This window comes from Sesamum indicum, linkage group LG10, assembly GCF_000512975.1.
Source record: "Sesamum indicum cultivar Zhongzhi No. 13 linkage group LG10, S_indicum_v1.0, whole genome shotgun sequence".
NCBI lineage: Eukaryota > Viridiplantae > Streptophyta > Magnoliopsida > Lamiales > Pedaliaceae > Sesamum > Sesamum indicum.
The window spans coordinates 2,810,445-2,829,170 of record NC_026154.1 but is presented as its reverse complement, the minus strand read 5'-3'; the positions used below and the strand labels follow the sequence as shown (position 1 = coordinate 2,829,170).

Sequence of the window (18,726 nt, the reverse complement as noted above, 5' to 3'; positions counted from 1 at the left end):
AAAAATAGTCCTTTTAAATTCCTTTTGGCGATCCATTTAACCAAGGCTTTTGATGGTAATAACCATGACAGGCAGGTATAGTTGCTGCAAATGGCTTGCTTAGAAAAAGTTATACTGTTCAGAAACACTCCAAACACTTGGTACCCTCCTCACTTGAAAGTGGAGCACGCCTTCTTGTTACAAGGTTTCTTGAACGATTCATAACTACGGGCTGCTTAATGTGAGCTTCTACTCAAAGAGTTGATTTACTGTCATTTTGGTTTCGGTTTTATGGTTTACCATTTACTTAAAATACTATATGTATGTTGGTGAAACAGTTTACTGGAAGAAGGAGGTACAATTTTTACCTTTGAAGGTACCAGAAAAAAGAGCACCTTAAAAGTTACATTGAGGGTTCACAACCCAGCGTTTTATTGGAAGGTGATATTTGATTATTAAACCTTATAAGTAGTTTATGTTTCTAAAGCAATTGTATCAACAATCAATACTAATTTAAGTGACTAAGAAAAGTAACTTGCGGCTCAAAATGGATATTGTTGTCACAGGTTGCAACAAAAGCTGATTTAGGCTTTGCCGATGCCTACATTGATGGGGACTTCTCTTTCATTGATAAAAATGAAGGTCTTCTTAACTTTTTTCAGGTGAGGAAATGGATCCAAATTCCATTTAAAAGGTGTACCGTTTACCTCCTATTGATGCATATGGAATACCTTTTATGGTTTTCTATTTTTTTAGATCACAACAGGATATTGTACTTTTCCTGCCCCTCCTTGCATAAAGTTTGGTATGTACGTATCATAATATGGCCTTCCTGGATTTTATTTTGCAGATATTCATAGCCAATGCAGAGTTTAATACTTATATCTCAAAGTTAGGCAAGAAAAGGTAATAACTATACTAGGAATTCTGTGTTGATTTTATCTAGTTGTTTTCCAAAATTCTTTGACAACATACCTCCTTATCACTAGGGGATGGTGGACACCCTTGCTTTACACTTCTATGATAGCTTCTGCAAAGAGTTTCCTTAAGCATGTATTGAGGCAAAATACAATCGATCAGGCACGTCGAAACATCTCAGACCATTATGATCTAGTAAGTGGTTTGCTTCCTCGGGATCTAGCATATGAATGATGTTTTGAATTGTCAATAGAATTATCCATTAAGAATAACGTAAATTCTAAACATGTTATGCATCCATCTCTTTGTTTAGACAAAGAAAATCGCATGCATGTGTCATGAACTTATCTTTTACCATCTACTTACTAATCCATAATGAACCATGATATCAATTTACTTTGATATATGGATATGCATATCTTAAGAATGTTTCTACTGTTTCTTCCCAGAGCAATGAATTATTTTCTCTATTCATGGATGAAACAATGAGCTACTCTTGTGCCATATTTCGGGTTAGCATCTTTTTTCTTAATAGATCTGTTTTAGCAAAATTATCTTTGTCGGATGCTGAATTTCCATGACATGCTCCTCCACTTCTCTTGTAAGACTCCAAATGAAGACCTAAAGAATGCACAGCTGAGGAAAATCCATACTTTAATTGAAAAGGTGGACCTTTTGTACGCCAAGTTCCTCTCAAATTAAAATGATTTATGCTGGAAGCTAAATTGTCTCCAACTACAGGCAAGAATTAGCAAGGAACATCATGTTCTAGAGATTGGATGCGGTTGGGGAGGTTTAGCAATTGAAGTAGTCAAGCGGACTGGCTGTAGATATACAGGCATCACTCTTTCGCAAGAGCAACTGCAGTATACAGAGTCGAAAGTGAAGGAAGCTGGCCTGCAGGTATACCATTTACTTCCCTGATTTCCTCATGATCAAGATGGACTTTTTCGTTTCAATTCTAAAGTGAAGTTTTTGATTGTCTGGTTAAATCTAATCAGGATCAAGTAGAACTTCTTCTATGTGACTACCGCCAATTGCCTAAGAACTGCAAGTATGACAGGATAATATCATGGTGAGCCTTTTCACAATAGGTCGAATCCACTTAACCTCTTATCTGAAAGATCTCCAACCATCAAATCGCTAAATTTTCAGTGAGATGATAGAGGCCGTGGGGCATGAATATATTGAAGAGTTTTTTAGGTGCTGTGAGTCTGCATTAACTGAAAACGGTATTCTTGTTCTCCAGGTAACTGTTGTTACTGTTTAATTGTCAATACTTTCATTCTGTCTCAAAAAATTCTTCCAAATTGGCAGTAGTCCTTCAAATATGTTACAACCTGACCACAAAGGATATTTAGCGGCTTTTGGTCTTTCCACATTCAATTGATTAGTATAATTTTATCTCTTTTCTATTCTTTTTTACTGCATCTCATCGAATTTCCTTTGCTCGGAGAATAAGTACAGCTTGAATTCTACCTTAGCATGTTAACAAATAGATTCCAAGACTAAAACTGATTTCAATTTTTACTTTAGTTCATAGCAATAGCTGATGAGAAGTATGATGAGTTCACGCATAGTGCGGGCTTCATTAAAGAATATATATTCCCTGGTTCATGGCTGGCTTCGCTTAGCCGACTAACATCTGCCATGGCTGCTGCATCAAGACTTAGGTAACAAAAATTGTCTTTATCATGTGTTGAGGATAAATTACTCCTGAAAAAAGCAAACAAAAATTCATAAAAATTAGTTTTGATGCAGCGTCGTGCACCTAGAAGAAAGAGGACTCCATTACTTTCAGACACTCGAATGTTGGCGAGAAAACCTCCTCAGAAACCAGAGGTGAGAATCTACAATTTAAAAGTTGAACATATCAGGTTGCAAAACAACATAACTTAATGCCTCTTTTCAAGTATGCTTCCACAGACCTTTCCCGTTTTGAGGAGGATCAAAACTGATTCGCTAGAAGCTACAGATCTGTTGTTTATAGTACTTTCACTCTTTTGAGTTCTTATTAATATATTTGGTCTTTTAGTAAAATACTGGAGCTGGGATTCGATGAGAAGTTCATGCGCACATGGATATATTATTTTGACTATTGTGCAGCTGGACTTAAATATGGTGTTGTTGGAAGTTATCAGGTATGTGATAAGAGATATTTTTTTCTCTGTATGAAACAACTTAGGCCGATTAAGAGTTTAATTAGCTATTGCCTTTTCATTTCATCAGCTGCTACGATTAATTTTTTGATTTGGTTTAAACCCAAAATCAAGAATCATGCAACTTGTTTCGCTCTTGTCATTCTTGGCAGGTTGTATTCACTCGACCTGGAGATATTGCGGCATTTGGCAATAAACCATACAACCCCGTGCCTGCTGATCATTGATAATGTTATTTGAGGGGAATCCGATTCTTCTTCAACTATATAGAATGGGTCTGATCTCATATTATACTTCTTCAGTGATCTTATGCTCTGCATTTACGTTGTTGGAATAAAGAGTTGAGACATCTATTATGTTCATGTAATAAAGGGAACTACTGTTGAACAAATAATAATGTAATAGCAACATCAACAGACCATCAGGCCATGTTTTGAGAATTTTTTGTCTTCCTTTCAGTTTCAGCCCTTCTATCTTGTTCATGTTGATGTTCTGTATCTGTTTTTGGCATAAATTAAGTTACCCGAAACAAAAAGGTTGAAAATGCATTTTTGATTCAGTAACTTAGGTCATACAGCGTTTTACTTCTTTAATTTTCTAAGACAATATTTTGATACTATATTTTTTTAATTTTTACTATTTCAATTCTTTTATTTTCTGTTGAACTTCTCCCTTCTTTTCGGACAAATGTATGTACATCTCATGTAAGTTTTAAATAGGGACTACTGTCTCTATTGGCTCATTTTTGTTTGTAACTTTGTTGTTTAACTTTCTAGAGTAGCATTTTGGTTCTGCATGATCTTTTAAATTTTTCTCGATTTCAAACCTTTTTTTCTATCGGAGTTTACCATTCTTGCAGTAAATTCTGGAGAAAAATATGACTGAAATCATGAAAATTTAAAAGATGCAGGACTAAAACGCACACTAAAAAATTAAAGGACAAAAATATGAAATGACCTATACTATGGGACCAGAATTGCATTTAGCCCCTCCCCCGGTGTCAAGGGCCACCCCCATTCTCGGCACTCTTGACGCACATTCGGCCACGCAACTGCTCAACCCAATCGACCAACAACCTTCACCAATAGACATTGGACTTCCATAGTTTTAGATTTTAAGCGTTGGTTGTCTTATACATACTGTAAGCATGTATTTCCTTTTGTTTATTCATGGGGGCAATTATGCCCCCTGAGGTGCGTTGTTCAACTTTTTTAGTATCTATTATTGTCAATAGAAAATCTTTTTAAAGCTATTATAGGGGGGAATGAGTATCCGAAGCTTGGTGTAGTCTATACGTTAGTGCCCCCGCAAGGCGATCCCCTTGCGCTAGTATTGATTGTACAATATATATTGTTTTTCGCATTCAATAAAATCCATATTTTGAAATTGCGCTCAATTTTCTGCTTTCCTGCTGCACCTTGATTATTTCTATTGTTGTTGTCTGATTCTGTGTGTTATTCCTGTCGGCGCATTGTGCTAGTGTCGGTGGGAGTCCTGTTGTTGTGTTCCTATTTGGAAAGAGTAGCATTTGCGGACTACTAACCACACGGTGCCCTTTTCCCAACATTGTGGAAGGCGCCTCATGAGAAGTGGTTTAGAGCCTTGGTACCTTCATGGGGCCGAGGCGGGTTGCTATGACCCAAGCAAATTCTAATGCGAAAATGGCGGGCCAAGATGCTGAGAGCCTGAGGCGGGCGGCGTCACCTAGCAAGCAAGTTGCGAACCTAGAGGATGAAAACTCCCAGTTAGCTAAGACGGTGATGAACCTGGATGAGAAGATCTCTTCCCTGGAAACAGAGATCACAGTGCTGAATTTTAAGCTGGAGGAATGTCGGCAGGTGATCTAAGAAATGGATAATGCCTTTGCAGGTGGCGGCACTGCTGATATGCGGGATGAGATGGAGTAGATGTCTATTCAGATTGGTTTGCTCCAAACTTGCAGTGAGTAATGCCTCTATTGTTGCTCAAGATCTTGGTTCTAGGCTTCAGATTCCTGAACCGAAGGCCTATGATGGTGTTCGTGATGTGAAGGAGGTCGAGAACTTTCTTTTCAGCATGAAGCAATACTTTCTTGTAGCAAATATGGTGGATGAGGCGAGGAAGGTGCCGACTGCGATAATGTATTTGGTGGGTGATGCCAAGCTGTGGTGGTGCACCAAATATACTGAAATATAAGCCAACCAGGTGTGACAGGATACCTGGACCCATATTCGGGAAGCGATTACATAGTGGTTCTTTCCAGAGAACGTCGAGTTGCCAGGCGGGCATTGTGGAAATTGGAGCATACAAGCTCCGTGTGGGATTATGTGAAAGCCTTCTTGGCACTGACGTTGGATATCCGAGACATGTCGGAGAAGGATAAGCTCTTCACATTCATTTATATTATGTATATAAATTATAATTATATACATAATATAATTTAAAATTTATTTTATGCAATTTGATCTTTTTTTTTTTATGTAAGTGCTTATTTGGTGGTTGAAAATGTCCAGTCAATAAAAGCTCCATATAAAAAAGTCTTAATTTTGTCTGCCTCAGTAATTACAATCACTTTAAAATTTTCAATGGCTAGAAAAAAAATTAATTCCGAGTTACTAATTACCAACTTATATTTGGAGTCCTTATTTTACCACTCATATATATTTTCTTAAACACCCGTTACATCATTACTGTAACTAGTACCATCTACACACTCACTAAAAATATTTAACATTTAATCATAACTAATATGGTCATGGCTATAAGTCATGAAAAAAATATTACGACTTATAGCCATGGCAAAAATAATTTTCATGATAGATAATTTAAAATTTCGTATTGATTTTTATTTAACAATAATTAATAATAATTATTTATTACGATTTTACCCTATTGATAATAAAATTATAGTCAATAATAAATTTTCTTCTAGTGACTCGATTTGTTGTCAAATTCTAAGTTTAAAATTATAAATATTTATTAAAACTATATGCATTCATTTTTTTTAACTATTTAGGTATTTACTAATGATGACTGAATAAATAAAAAATAAAAAAAAGGTACGATAGTTGTTTACAAAAAATAAATAAGAAATAAAAAAATAAGAAAAGTGAAATGAGAAATGAGGTCGGGATAAAATGAAACAGATAATAAGAGGTAGCGAAAAGAGGAGAAGGGAGATAAAAGATAAATGGAGAAAAATTAATTTGGTATTATTTTTTTATATAGGGGTAATTTTATCAATATATTAAAAAGCACACCGAATAAACACTTTTTTTCTTGGAATTTGTCAGAATTTCAAATACCATTCTCAAATAAAAAATAATTATATAGCTTTCATAGGGTGATGTAGACATGACTACTCTACCCCCTCGCTAATTTAAAAAAAATGTTGAAAAAATGGAAGAAAGAAAATTAAGGCAGACCAAAGTAAATAATTCAAAGGACATATTAGTTTATAAAAATATTTAAAATAATTATAATTCATAATTCCAAAAGTATTTTAGTCAATTCACCATAAAAGTTATATAGAAATCTAAAGGAGGATAATGGTACGGGTTCTTTATTAGACGAATATTTAAATTAAGGGTTAAATACAATTTACCCCTCTGTGTTAATAGAAAATGCAAAAAAGGCCCTGTAAAAAATAAAGTACAATTTACCTCCCTGTGACACTATAAGTGATGCAATTTAACCCCCCTCCCCCTCCCCCTCCCCCTCCAGAGGGTGGTAAATTACATCATGTTTTAAATCTCAATGGGGTAATTGCATTTTTTTTGTTTACAAAAATTTTTTATATTTTTCTATTAACACAGAAGTAAATTGTATTTAATTTTTAAATTTAAAAAATATTTATAATTATACCAAACTTTAAAAAAAAAAAAAAAATAGTTGAACCCTATCCGTTTTGCCCAAATCTAGTACCTCCCCACCACTATCCCAAAAATATAAATGTCATTTATGATCATTTTGCCTATCCTACTCAATATTAAAAATCTCTTTGCTTAGACCTTAGCAAATTTTGAGAAAATTATATTTTTGGTCCCTTCAAAAGTGATAATTTTAGAGATAAAAATGTAGAACAATGGGAATCAAAATTATTTTAATATTATTTAAGGACTACAATATAATTTTTCTAAAATTTGCTAGAGGGCTAAGCAAAAAGATTTTTAATATTGAGTAGGATCGGCAAAATTATTACAGCCCACATTCATATTTTTGGGATAGGGTGGGGAGGTACTTAGATTTGGACAAAACTTTCTTACACCGAAAACTGCAAACATCTTTCCTGCGTTCGTATAATAATAAATGAAAGTTTCTCGTAAAACAATGGGACAATAATTTTAGAGACAAAAATGTAACTCCGTCCGTAGTTATGCAGCTTTAACAGTTGTGGTTAAAATATTTGTTACGGTTAAAAGTCATAGTAAAAATACTTATTTCGATTTATAGATATGATAAAAGTAATTTTTATTGTAGATAATCTAAGATTTTGTAGTGATTTTTATTTAATCATAATTAACAGTAATTATTCATCATAGTTTTAATCCATAGTCAATAAAATTGTAGTTATAGTAAATTTTCTTCTAGTGATATAACATATATATATATATATATATTAATAGAGATAATTATGCTTCCCTCCCCTAAATTTGGTGTAATTATATATAGATCTCCAATGGTTTGAGAAATTACATCTAGTACTCCTGGAGTTTGCTTCCATCTAACAAATAAGTCGATCTATTAGTCAAAATTCACCGAATTTGCTGATATTAACAAAAAAATATCGAGAAAAAGATCTATATTTACCCTCGATTGACTTATTACTGACTTATAGCAGGTCCAATGAATCTTTTTATAACCATATCACCCTCATATGTCTTCACATGTTAATACGTATGAGGAGGTATATCTTCACGTTATAAGGATATTTTAGTCCGAAACAATTAAACCTACAATAAGTCAACCAAGGATGTATAAATATCAATTTTTCATTCAGGTTTTCATTAATATCAGCAAATTCAGTAAAGTTTGGTTGACGGGGGATTTTATTGTTAGATAGAAACAAACCTCAAGAATACTAAATATAATTTTTCAAAATATAGAAAGTCTATATGTAATTAGATTACATTTTAAGAGAGAATAGTGTAATTATCCTACTGTAATAGAAGATATAATCAGATTTGCAATAAATGTAATAGAAGATATAATCAGATTTGCTATAAAAACTGGAGCTGTCAATTCCCTCCCCACTCTTAAAGTTGTTATGCAGCTTTAATTAGTCATTAACAAAAACAGAGGCTAACAATAGAGCTGTGGGTTGCTACCATAGCATATGCACATATATTATAAATCGATAGAAGCTGCAGCCTGCAGGCTAGAGAAGATTGTGTGATCAAGTAGTGCATGCACAGTCTGTCCTCTACACTTGAGAATTAAAAGGTATTCACTACATTGATATTATTACATGTATCTCCTTCGACTTTGATTTTGATATCGATTGATATGTTAACATAACATATCATGCAGTTCGACTAGCTTGTCGAGGATGAGGGTAGCCGTGGTGGGAGGCGGTGTAAGCGGGCTGGCGGCCGCATATGTTTTAGCAAAAGATGGGGTGGAAGTGGTGGTGTACGAGAAGGAGGACGCCTTAGGTGGCCGTGCCAAGACAGTTGACATCGGTGGCACTCTTCTTGACCTTGGTTTTACTGTCTTTACTCGGGTAAATTAATATGTATTATTCTTGTTCTATATTAAATTGGACTTTATTGAAATTTTTATGTTTATGAGATTTTACAAGCTATTAGTTAAATCATATAAGTTCATATCTAAAATTACTAAAAAAATATTTCTTTATCAGAATGTATATGCTTTAATCATCTACACATATATATATTTATGTATATACATGGTATTAAATAATAATAAGCTCAAAATATTTCATGTTTTAACTTCTTGTAAAAATAATAAAAATATTGAAGAATTAATTTCATCTGACTGAAATTCAACTCAAAATAAAATGAACTTAGTTAGTAATATATATATTAAAGCTGATTTAGAATAAAAATTACTTTTAAGACTTTAAATATGACGATATTCCGATTTTTCTGAAACTTAAAAAAAGTTGAGAACTAGACGATATTGCGGACTTTTCAAAAATCAATCTCTTCTATCTTGCATATTGATCATACACAAGAAAGAAAATATACCACATATTCGTTCTTCACTAATTAAAATTTTAAAGTTCTAATTTCCACTTAGTTAAGAAGAAAAGTTAGTCTTATCTTGAAATTTTCTCAACACCAAGTTATAATTTTTTTCAAATTTTGTTTTATTTATATCAATTTATGTATTTTGATTTTTCGACCTTTGCTCTTTTGTTAGTTTTGTAATTCTTTTAATAGATTTATTTTTATAGAAGTGTTACATTATACAAAATCATCTGAAACCAACATAAACTTGTACAATTTCGAATTTAAGTTAAAATCAAATAATTTGGTAAAATCGTTGATACTAATTCAAGATAAATATAACATTAAAACAAAACTTGAAACCGTATTGTAAGTATAGATTTTTTTTCCAATTTTTTTGTTAATATAAGCAAATTTGGTGAATTTTGACTAATGGAGGGACTTATTTGTCATACGAAAACAAACCTTAGAGATGCTAGATGTAATTTTTCAAACCACAGGGGACCTATATATAAATATACCAAATTTTAGGGGAGGGAAGTGTAACTATCCCTATTATACATATATATATATATATATATATATGTTGTATTACTAGAAGAAAATTTACTATAGCTACAATTTTATTGGTTATGAATTAAAACTATGGTTAAACAAAAATCAATACAAAATCTTGGGATTATCAAAACTACTTACATTGTTACTTTTTGTTTGATAGATCTTACATGTTACTAAAGACAAAGCCTTGATCAGAATTGTATTTCATGGTTTAACTGTTGGCTGAGATGTTACTGGCTTATTGGACAGGTTATGCATCCAGAAACTATTGAATTGTTGGAGAGTCTTGGAGTTGATAGGGAGCTCTGTGACATGTCATCATTCTCTGTGAGCTTGGATGAGGGTCAAGGGTGTGAATGGGGGACCCGAAACGGGGTCTCAAGTTTGTTTGCACGAAAGACGAATGCTTTAAATCCCTACTTTTGGAATATGATTAGAGAAATGGTTAAGTTCAAGAATGATGCGTCATCGTGAGTACTATTACAAGCAGACTTATGTTGTGTCCTAAATTAGTTCAGAACAAGTATGTCAAGTTCGATTTGTAATAAAAATCTCGTTGTTGCAGTTATGTTGAGGAGCTTGAAAGCAATCCAGACATTGATCGAAATGAGACTCTAGAGCACTTCATTCAGTCATGTGGTTACTCTGAGTTGTTCCAGAAGGCTTTTCTTGTGAGACTACATACTAAAACATTGAATACTGTGAAATGTCCATCTTATAGCAATATGCTTACTCTTGCTATTCCAACTTTTTTGGAGGTCCCGACTTGTGCTTCTATCTGGTCTTGCTCTTCAGGAGTAATGAACTTCTCTGCTTATTCTGTACTTTCAGTTTTGCGAAATGACCCCACTTTGCAGGTAATTTATGTTGTGATTTGCAAATGTATGCAGCATGCCTACTGTATTTGCTCTAGTTTCGTTTTTGGGGTTCGAGTTGTATGTACCTTTTACAATGATTTACTCTGCAGCTTATCGGTCGCTCTCAAAGACTTACTCCAACATGGCGTTCGGAAAGTTATGTTGATAAGGTACGTTCAGATTTCCTGAGATTCCTTAGTTCAACAACAATCGTTTACAGAAATGTTGCAACTTGAAATATTTCAAATGTTGAAATCATGTGATTTCATTTTAAAGTGTATTCTGATTGAATTACCTCAATGGATTAAATGCAAAACCAGGTTAAGAAAGAGCTGGAAAGTAGAGGCTGCCAAATAAGAACCAATTCTGAAATATGTTCAGTTTTTGCAAATGATGAGGGTCAGTTTTATGTTCAAATTCAGTGTTCATTTTCTGATTATCTGTTCCCTTTCCAAGTTTAAAAGCAGGAGTGACGATCAAATAAGGAAGTTTCACTAGTAAAATTTACAAGTGTTACTACAATACTGTGCTATATGTCAGATGTGAATGCGGAAAAATTACTATATTGATTATCAATGTATTTCTTAACTTTCTCTGTTATTTTCTTCTTTTTCCGGAAATTAATTTAATATATAGTTGCAGGTTGTGCTATAACTTGTAAGGATGGCTCGAAAGAAGGATATGACGGGTGCATAATTGCAACGGATGCTCCAGATGCTCTCAAGATGTTAGGGAAGCATGCAACACATGATGAATTAAGGATACTCGGTGCCTTTCAATACGCCTGCAGGTGCTCTCGTCTGCTTTCTTTTTGACTTCCATTCTTCTTCTTTTTCTATGAAGCAACTAGTGTTTGAATGATGAGCTAAACCGTAAATTCTTCAGCAGTATCTTAAATGAATATTACATCTGCAGAAAGGCATTAGTCAATAGCTCCTGGAGAATAAGAATTACAACCTTAGATACGAACATAGCCAAATAAACAACTTTAGAATAGATAACTTGTTAATTTTCACTAGTTGCTTTCAAGGCGCATAGCATACATTTCTTGTAAGTAGTATATTATTTGCATAGCTTCAGCCAGTTACAGAACGCTTATTGCTCTGCCTAATCCAGACCTTTTGTTTATTAACTATTTCCCACCTCGCTAAATGAATTCTCTAAGAATCGTAGATCATGTACTCAGAGCAAATTATTCTGCAGCACTCTGCAAGCCGTGCATTTCTCCTGTTTCAGTTTTCTGGGAAGTAAGCTGATTTTCCTGATCATGAATGCAGTTCCATTCTTTAACTTTATTGCAGTGATACTTTCCTTCATCGTGACAATGATTTAATGCCCAAAAACCCAGCACTATGGAGCTCAAGGAATTTTCTTGGCACTATCGATAAGAAAGCTTATATAACATATTGGCTTAACAATATGCAGGTTTGTAAATAAGTTTCTGCATTTAAATAACAGATAAGTTTTGCATGTTTCTGCATAATTTGAAATTTCAGACCATAATGATTCATTCTTAAAGAAGAGTAAATAGTGCAACAGAGAGTCACTGATGAATAGTTCAGCTATCTTAAATAACTTGCTAATATAGTGATATGAGATAGCAAGAACTTGTCAACAATAAAAAAGTTCGACAGCATCCGACCAGTGCTGTTACATACATTAATTATTGGGATTCTATTGCTGGCAATGCTACTGTAAGCGTAATCATGTTAATTGTCAATCAAAGCTTGTTTTTGGTCATTCACTTGCCAGGATATATAGAGTGTTGTGTGCGATTTCAAATTCTTTGAATTGATATTAATAGCTGATATATTGAACACGAATTGAAATACACCAGTCATCTTTTGGGGGGAAAAAGTTCTGGTCGTATTTTCTGCAGAAACCTGTAACATACAAAAGACATTTGCTACAACTTTGCTGTTGATGTACTTGCAGAAACTATGGGGTCTTAAATTTATAAAATGGAATGCTCTTCCTGCTATATCCTTTTCAAAGCCACTTTTCATGATAATTAAATCCTTGCCTTCTTGTGACTTGTTTTGTTTTTAATGAATGTGCAGAATATCAACGACACTGTGCTTCTGTTCTTTTTTACCCTGAATCCACCTCACACACCTAAAAGTACCTTATTCAAGTGGTCAACCAGGCACCCAATCCCATCTGTTGCTGCTTCAAAAGCTTTACGTCAACTCAATCTTATCCAAGGAAAGAGGAGATTGTGGTTCTATGGAGCATATCAAGGTGCATTGGAGATCCTCATAAGCATTTCCAGTAGCCATATGTAGAATACCTCATTGTGTGTGATGAACTTAATGATATACCTTGTTTTACATTTTTTGCAGGCTATGGCTTCCCCGAGGATGGAATCAAGGTATTTTACGGCAGTACTTGAGAAACTGTGGATCGTGTAACATTTCTTCAACTCTATGTTATCTATCTTAGTTCATCCTAGTTTTTATCAATCAACGTAGTTTGACAAAATTTCAGACATATTTTAATGGTATACGCAGAGTTTTATTGGTTCCGGTTGGTGCCTTCAGTGCATGGAATGAGCAGAATGACAATTAGGAAACAAGTGGAACTAATCTGCATTATCTTTTTTATATTTCGGTTGCAAAATAAATTTATACATTCTAGTTTGATTCACTAAAATACGAAAACAGAGTTTGTCAAGCATTAGACATGCTGAAGTAGATCTTCACTTTGTGCATTTAACGCCATACTTTAGAGAAACATACAAGGACCGTATATATATTGAAGCAGCAAACAAAGTTGATTCGCATTCCCTTCGAAACACTGTAGTCCTTTTATCCACTTCACTAGATCCTTTTTGACGTTGCATTTAACTAACACATTGTAATAACCAATATTTGATCATGACAGGCAGGTATATCTGCTGCAAACGACTTGCTTAGAAAAAGTTATACTGTTCAGTATAATCGCAAACACACGATACCATCGTGGCTTGAAATTGGGGCGCGAGGTCTTGTCACGAGGTTTCTTGAGAGATTTATTGCTACTGGCTGCATAACGTGAGCTTCTACTCAGAGACTTGATTTATTAACATTTTTGTTTCCATGTCGTATGGTTTTGCCAATTAGTAATAATGTCTTTCATATTTTTAAACCTCCACTGTTAATCTCTTGAGAATCATTCATTGGTCTTTATCCGCTAAGAGAACGTTTTCCCTGTTCCAATCTAAACTCCGTGCAACAGTATACTTTTATACTATACACTAAATGAAGCTATTGGATTATACCCTGTAAAACCGTTTGTGAAACAGTTTATTGGAAGAAGGAGGTACCGCTTTTACATTTGAAGGTACTAGAAGAAAGAGCAATTTAAAAGTTACTCTGAGAGTTCATACACCGCAGTTCTATTGGAAGGTAATGTCGATGATTATACTTAAAAATAGTTTATGTTTCTAAAACAATCATATTAAGAATGAAATACTCTAGTAACTAAGAGAAAAGTACTTGTGTCTCAAACTGAATACCATCGTCACAGGTAGCAACAGAAGCTGATTTAGGCTTTGCTGATGCCTACATTAATGGGGACTTCTCTTTCATTGATAAGGATGAGGGCCTTCTCAACCTTTTCCTGGTAAGGAAATGGTGCCAAATTCTTTCAGATGTTTAGCTTTTTCTCCTCGTCCTCTCGTTGTAGGGACCACGTCCGTATTGTGATAAAGACCTTCCTGGATTTGTATTTTGCAGATATGCATAGCCAGTACAGAATTGAATACTTATATGACAAAGTTAAACAAGAAAAGGTAATTGGCTAAGTGGAATTTCTACGTTGATGCCATTCAGTTGTTTTGCAATACGTGCTTTGAGAATATATTTTCTGCATCATTAGAGGGTGGTGGACACCGTTGCTTTACACTTCTATAGTATCTTCTGCAAAATATTTCTTTAAGCATGCTGCAAGGAAGAATACACTAACTCAGGCGCGCCGAAACATCTCACAGCATTATGACCTAGTAAGTGGCCTTTTTCCTTGGACTATAACACAAGAAAAGTTTCTAATTGTTAACAGCAGATGCTGAACATACTGAGCTTCTTTAATGCATGGTCCAGAAGTTACTAGAATTTCGTAAAGTTTTCATGCATCTCTCTTACAAAGAAAATCACATGTATTTGGAAACTTGTCTTTTACCCTCTATTTGTTGATACCATAATGCATCAATATGTCAATCTATTCCAATATCTGAATACGGTATCATTCTATTTGTTCTTTGCAGAGCAATGAATTATTTTCTCTATTTTTGGACGAAACAATGACCTACTCTTGCGCAATGTTTAAGGTTGGCATCAACCTTTTTATTGTCCATTAGGCCGTGTAGCAAACTTCCACAACATATAACTCCTGTTTTTAACTCTCATTGAAGACACCAGATGAAGATTTGAAGAATGCACAGCTAAGGAAAACCCATACTTTGATTGAAAAGGTGAAGTTTTTGTAGGACACATCATATCCCTTACATGATCTCATCAAATGATTTATGGTGGAAGCTAAATTGTGTCCAAGCACAGGCAAGAATTAGTAAGGAGCATCACATTCTAGAGATCGGATGCGGATGGGGAAGTTTAGCTCTTGAAGCAGTCAAACGGACTGGATGTAAGTACACCGGCATCACTCTCTCTGAGAAACAACTGCAATATGCACAACTCAAAGTGAAAGAAGCTGGCCTGCAGGTATGCCATTTGCTTCACTGATTGCTTCAAAAGCCAGTTTTATACTCATCATCAAAATCAAATGAACTGTTCATTTCAGTTGAAAATTGTTACATATACTTTTATACTTGTTATTATTATATTACATGGAAAATAAATTTGTGTATATGAAAAACCCATCAAAATACTTTTGAATCCAAAAAAACCTTAAGAATATCTAATAGAAAAATCTTGGTAGTTAAAACTACTATGCAGTGTATGTTAAAGGTTAATATATTTGTACTTACTGAATAATCATTAGCCGTTCACATTTTATGGAGCAATTCAATTTTTTAACGTGTTCATAATATTTACAACTATCTTTTTGAAATATCAGTATATTTAGAAAGTAAAATAAATATTAATCTTCCGCGCCCCACAGACGTGCACTTTTATGACATATGTTGAATATGTTTGAAATACTTCATGAGATTGTGTCTTATATTCGACTATGATGTATATTACTATATTTTTAATGAAAATACGTATAAATAAATATGTTTTCGCTATAATTACTTTTTCAAAAATTGAAAATGAAAACATAAACAAACAGGTTTGTTGCATCCAAACTGAATAGTCATGGGGCAGTTCTTCATTTGTGAAGTTAATTGCAATTTCAGGATCGAATTGAACTTCTTCTGTGTGACTACCGCCAATTGCCTAAGAGCTACAAATATGACAGGATAATTTCATGGTGAGCCTTCTTGTAATATGTAACCAACAGGAAAAATGCAAAGTGATGTGGCATTTTTGGTACTGCACGAGTTGATTTTTGCAATTTAGTCTTGTAACTTTAAGTTTTTGCCAATTTTAGTCATGTTCCGGCCAACACCTTTTGATTTTGAGGCTTTCTGGGCAGATTTATGACATGACAGTCCAGTTGGGTTGGCATTTTTTATTATGATGTGGCAGTCAATTGGACTATCACTTCATCATAATGGCCAGAAAAGCCCCTGTTTTAAAGGTCATATGCCAAAATGACTAAAACTTTTAAATTTTAAAGTTATAAAACTAAATTGTGAAAACCAATTTGTGAAGAACCAAAAATGCCACCGCCCCTAAGTTAAAGGACTAATATTGCATTTTTGACCTAATCAATATAACTTCTTACTCAAGATCACCAACCATGTTCAGTTGTTGCCTTGCACTAAATCTATACAATCTGAATGCTGAATTGTCAGTGGGATGATAGAGCATGTGGGGCATGAAGTTATGGAAGAATTCTTTAGGTGCTGTGAATCTGCATTAGCAGAAAACGGTCTTCTTGTTCTCCAGGTAACCAGTGCTTAAATTCCCAATGGTCAGAAAACCAGCACCAGTCCGGATATTACACTAGCTTAGAATGTAAAGAAATGGATTCTAATACTAAAGCTGGTTAAATTTTCCTTTAGTTCATAGCATCGGCTGATGAGAAGTATGATGAGTCCAGGCGCAGCCCGGGCTTCGTCAAAGAATATATATTCCCTGGTGGATGTACGCCTTCGCTTAGCCATGTAATATCTTGCATGGCCGCTGCATCCAGACTTAGGTAACATGACGTTCATCATCATGTCTACATTAAGTAGGTTCTTTGTCAAAATTAACCTAAAGAAAGTCGTCATAATGTTCTTATGCAGTGCTGTGCACCTAGAAGAAATAGGATGCCATTACTTCCACACGCTCAGACGTTGGCGGGAAAACCTCCTGAAAAACCACAGGTAAGAATCTATGATTTCAAAATTCTCTGTAAAGTGACTTTTATTCAGATGTGGAGGATATATGCCCAAGTAAAGAAACCAAACACAAGTTAAACTCATGCTATTAACAACCTAATGTGTCTTTCACATATACTTCTGCGGACCTGTTGTTCATAGTACTTGCACTGTTTTGAAGTATTATTACACTTTGGAATTGATATATTTGTATCTTCTAGTAAAATTCTGGCTATGGGATTCAATGAGAAGTTCATACGTACATGGGAATACTACTTTGACTATTGTGCTGCTGGGTTCAAATACTGTATTCTTGGAGATTATCAGGTATGTGCTCAGCTCCTCTCACACCCTTCTTTTCTCTATATTTGGACAAAAGTGTCTACAAATTTTGTCTCGTGGGTCTTGCTTGATCAGAATTTTCATGCATTTCTTCCTATGATTCTTGTGTTATCAGAATGTCCGGATAATTACAAGTTTTGCTCGCTTGTTTGCTTCTCATTTCGCCTTCTTAGTTAAGGAGAGAACATTGAGCATAGATTATAGTTTTGCCATTTCATTTATCGTTTGAGAAACAGTTCTGTGTTTCATCAGATGCTGAGTTTAATTCTTTAGCTCTCTTCAATGCAAATATGCGGGAGTCATGATACTTGTTTTCATTCTTTGCTTTCTTGGCAGATTGTATTCAGTCGACCAGGCGATGTTGCAGCATTTAGCAATAAACCATACAACGCTGTGCCTGGTGATTATTGAGTATGTGCTTCGATTGGAATTAGCTGCTTCATCAAATAAATATCATGGCTCCTATCTCATGTCGTTCTATAATCTAATCTCTCTGTTGTGCTGTTGAAACAATGAGTTGAAATGTAACAAAGAAAACTACAGTCTGAACATTAAAAATGTCTGTAACATCAGCAGACTACCAACCAATGCTTAAGAGGATTTTCCTCTCTTCTTTATAAGTCTTCCGTTTGAGTCGGAGAAAGGCCCAATCCAGAGAATGAAATACCATTTTCTCATCAACTGAATATTATTGATAATAAATAAACCTTTTGCTTTCATTATTCTGAGAATTAGAGTGCACATTATGCTAAGGGGGATAAATCTAAGTCTCACATCCTAACGCTATTACCACTGCCGGCTGGTTTCAGACAACGGCTTGCTGTGTTGGCAATCAGCAACATCAAAAGAGCAAAGAACACCACCTGGTAATCAAAATTCTAAACTCTAGGATTTTGACAGCTAGAGGAAACAATAATCTTGAAGCAGAAGTAAGATCTCTAAAAGGAATTTAGACCATATTACAGCACAATAGCCAACTCTGAGGAATTCACAAGCAGGAGAAATATTCTCAACTTTAAATGAAAGATAGCTATCTTACCAAAAGCAATGGCCAAGAAAAGAGGACAGATGAACAAACAGTGAACCGTCAATTCTCTTTGCTTCAGAAAAAGGATCCTATGAGTTACTAGAACGATTACCAGTTTGCGAATATTGTGGAGAAATTTATGAGATCACTTCTGTCTCCTACTCTGTAATGTAAACAGACTAACAAGAAATTGGAACATTGAGCCATATATATCATATCATGAGAGCTAGACCAGTTGCCTTCCAGGATCAACATAACCAAGTTAGCGCTTTGATTCTTCACGAGTCGAAAATCTGAATGAAGATTGAGA

The 18,726-nt window shown here is 34.5% G+C and overlaps 2 protein-coding genes across 3 annotated transcripts in view; both read left to right on the top strand.

Annotated features, from left to right (window-relative positions):
* Nucleotides 1-3,575, top strand: part of LOC105171752 — a 7,771-nt gene extending 4,196 nt beyond the window's left edge. For both annotated transcript variants that reach the window (XM_011092963.2, XM_011092964.2), the window contains exons 11-24: nt 72-220; nt 318-420; nt 546-641; nt 830-885; nt 969-1,092; nt 1,347-1,409; nt 1,504-1,563; nt 1,639-1,800; nt 1,899-1,972; nt 2,053-2,146; nt 2,434-2,570; nt 2,659-2,739; nt 2,933-3,038; nt 3,209-3,575. In XM_011092963.2, coding sequence (XP_011091265.1) covers nt 72-220; nt 318-420; nt 546-641; nt 830-885; nt 969-1,092; nt 1,347-1,409; nt 1,504-1,563; nt 1,639-1,800; nt 1,899-1,972; nt 2,053-2,146; nt 2,434-2,570; nt 2,659-2,739; nt 2,933-3,038; nt 3,209-3,283 — 1,380 coding nt within the window. In that variant the 3' untranslated portion in view covers nt 3,284-3,575. The remainder of the gene's footprint in view (nt 1-71; nt 221-317; nt 421-545; nt 642-829; nt 886-968; nt 1,093-1,346; nt 1,410-1,503; nt 1,564-1,638; nt 1,801-1,898; nt 1,973-2,052; nt 2,147-2,433; nt 2,571-2,658; nt 2,740-2,932; nt 3,039-3,208) is intronic.
* Nucleotides 8,311-18,695, top strand: LOC105171751. Its single transcript, XM_011092962.2, has 25 exons — nt 8,311-8,477; nt 8,565-8,757; nt 10,034-10,254; nt 10,350-10,455; nt 10,543-10,641; nt 10,752-10,811; nt 10,962-11,040; nt 11,284-11,431; nt 11,943-12,066; nt 12,702-12,882; nt 12,984-13,012; nt 13,525-13,673; nt 13,925-14,027; nt 14,149-14,244; nt 14,358-14,413; nt 14,500-14,623; nt 14,885-14,947; nt 15,032-15,091; nt 15,177-15,338; nt 15,977-16,050; nt 16,538-16,631; nt 16,748-16,884; nt 16,973-17,053; nt 17,269-17,374; nt 17,726-18,695. Exons 2-25 carry the CDS (start codon nt 8,584-8,586, stop codon nt 17,798-17,800), a joined length of 2,601 nt encoding a protein of 866 aa, XP_011091264.1. The 5' UTR covers nt 8,311-8,477; nt 8,565-8,583; the 3' UTR covers nt 17,801-18,695.

What these genes read in the sequence shown, in the direction of transcription:
- LOC105171751 (XM_011092962.2), top strand. Translation starts at nt 8,584, where the DNA reads ATGAGGGTAGCCGTGGTGGGAGGCGGTGTAAGCGGGCTGGCGGCCGCA. An exon ending in TTCAAGAATGATGCGTCATC is followed by an intron (nt 10,255 to 10,349) that starts GTGAGTACTATT and finishes TCGTTGTTGCAG; the next exon opens with TTATGTTGAGGAGCTTGAAA. An exon ending in GTATTCTTGGAGATTATCAG is followed by an intron (nt 17,375 to 17,725) that starts GTATGTGCTCAG and finishes CTTTCTTGGCAG; the next exon opens with ATTGTATTCAGTCGACCAGG.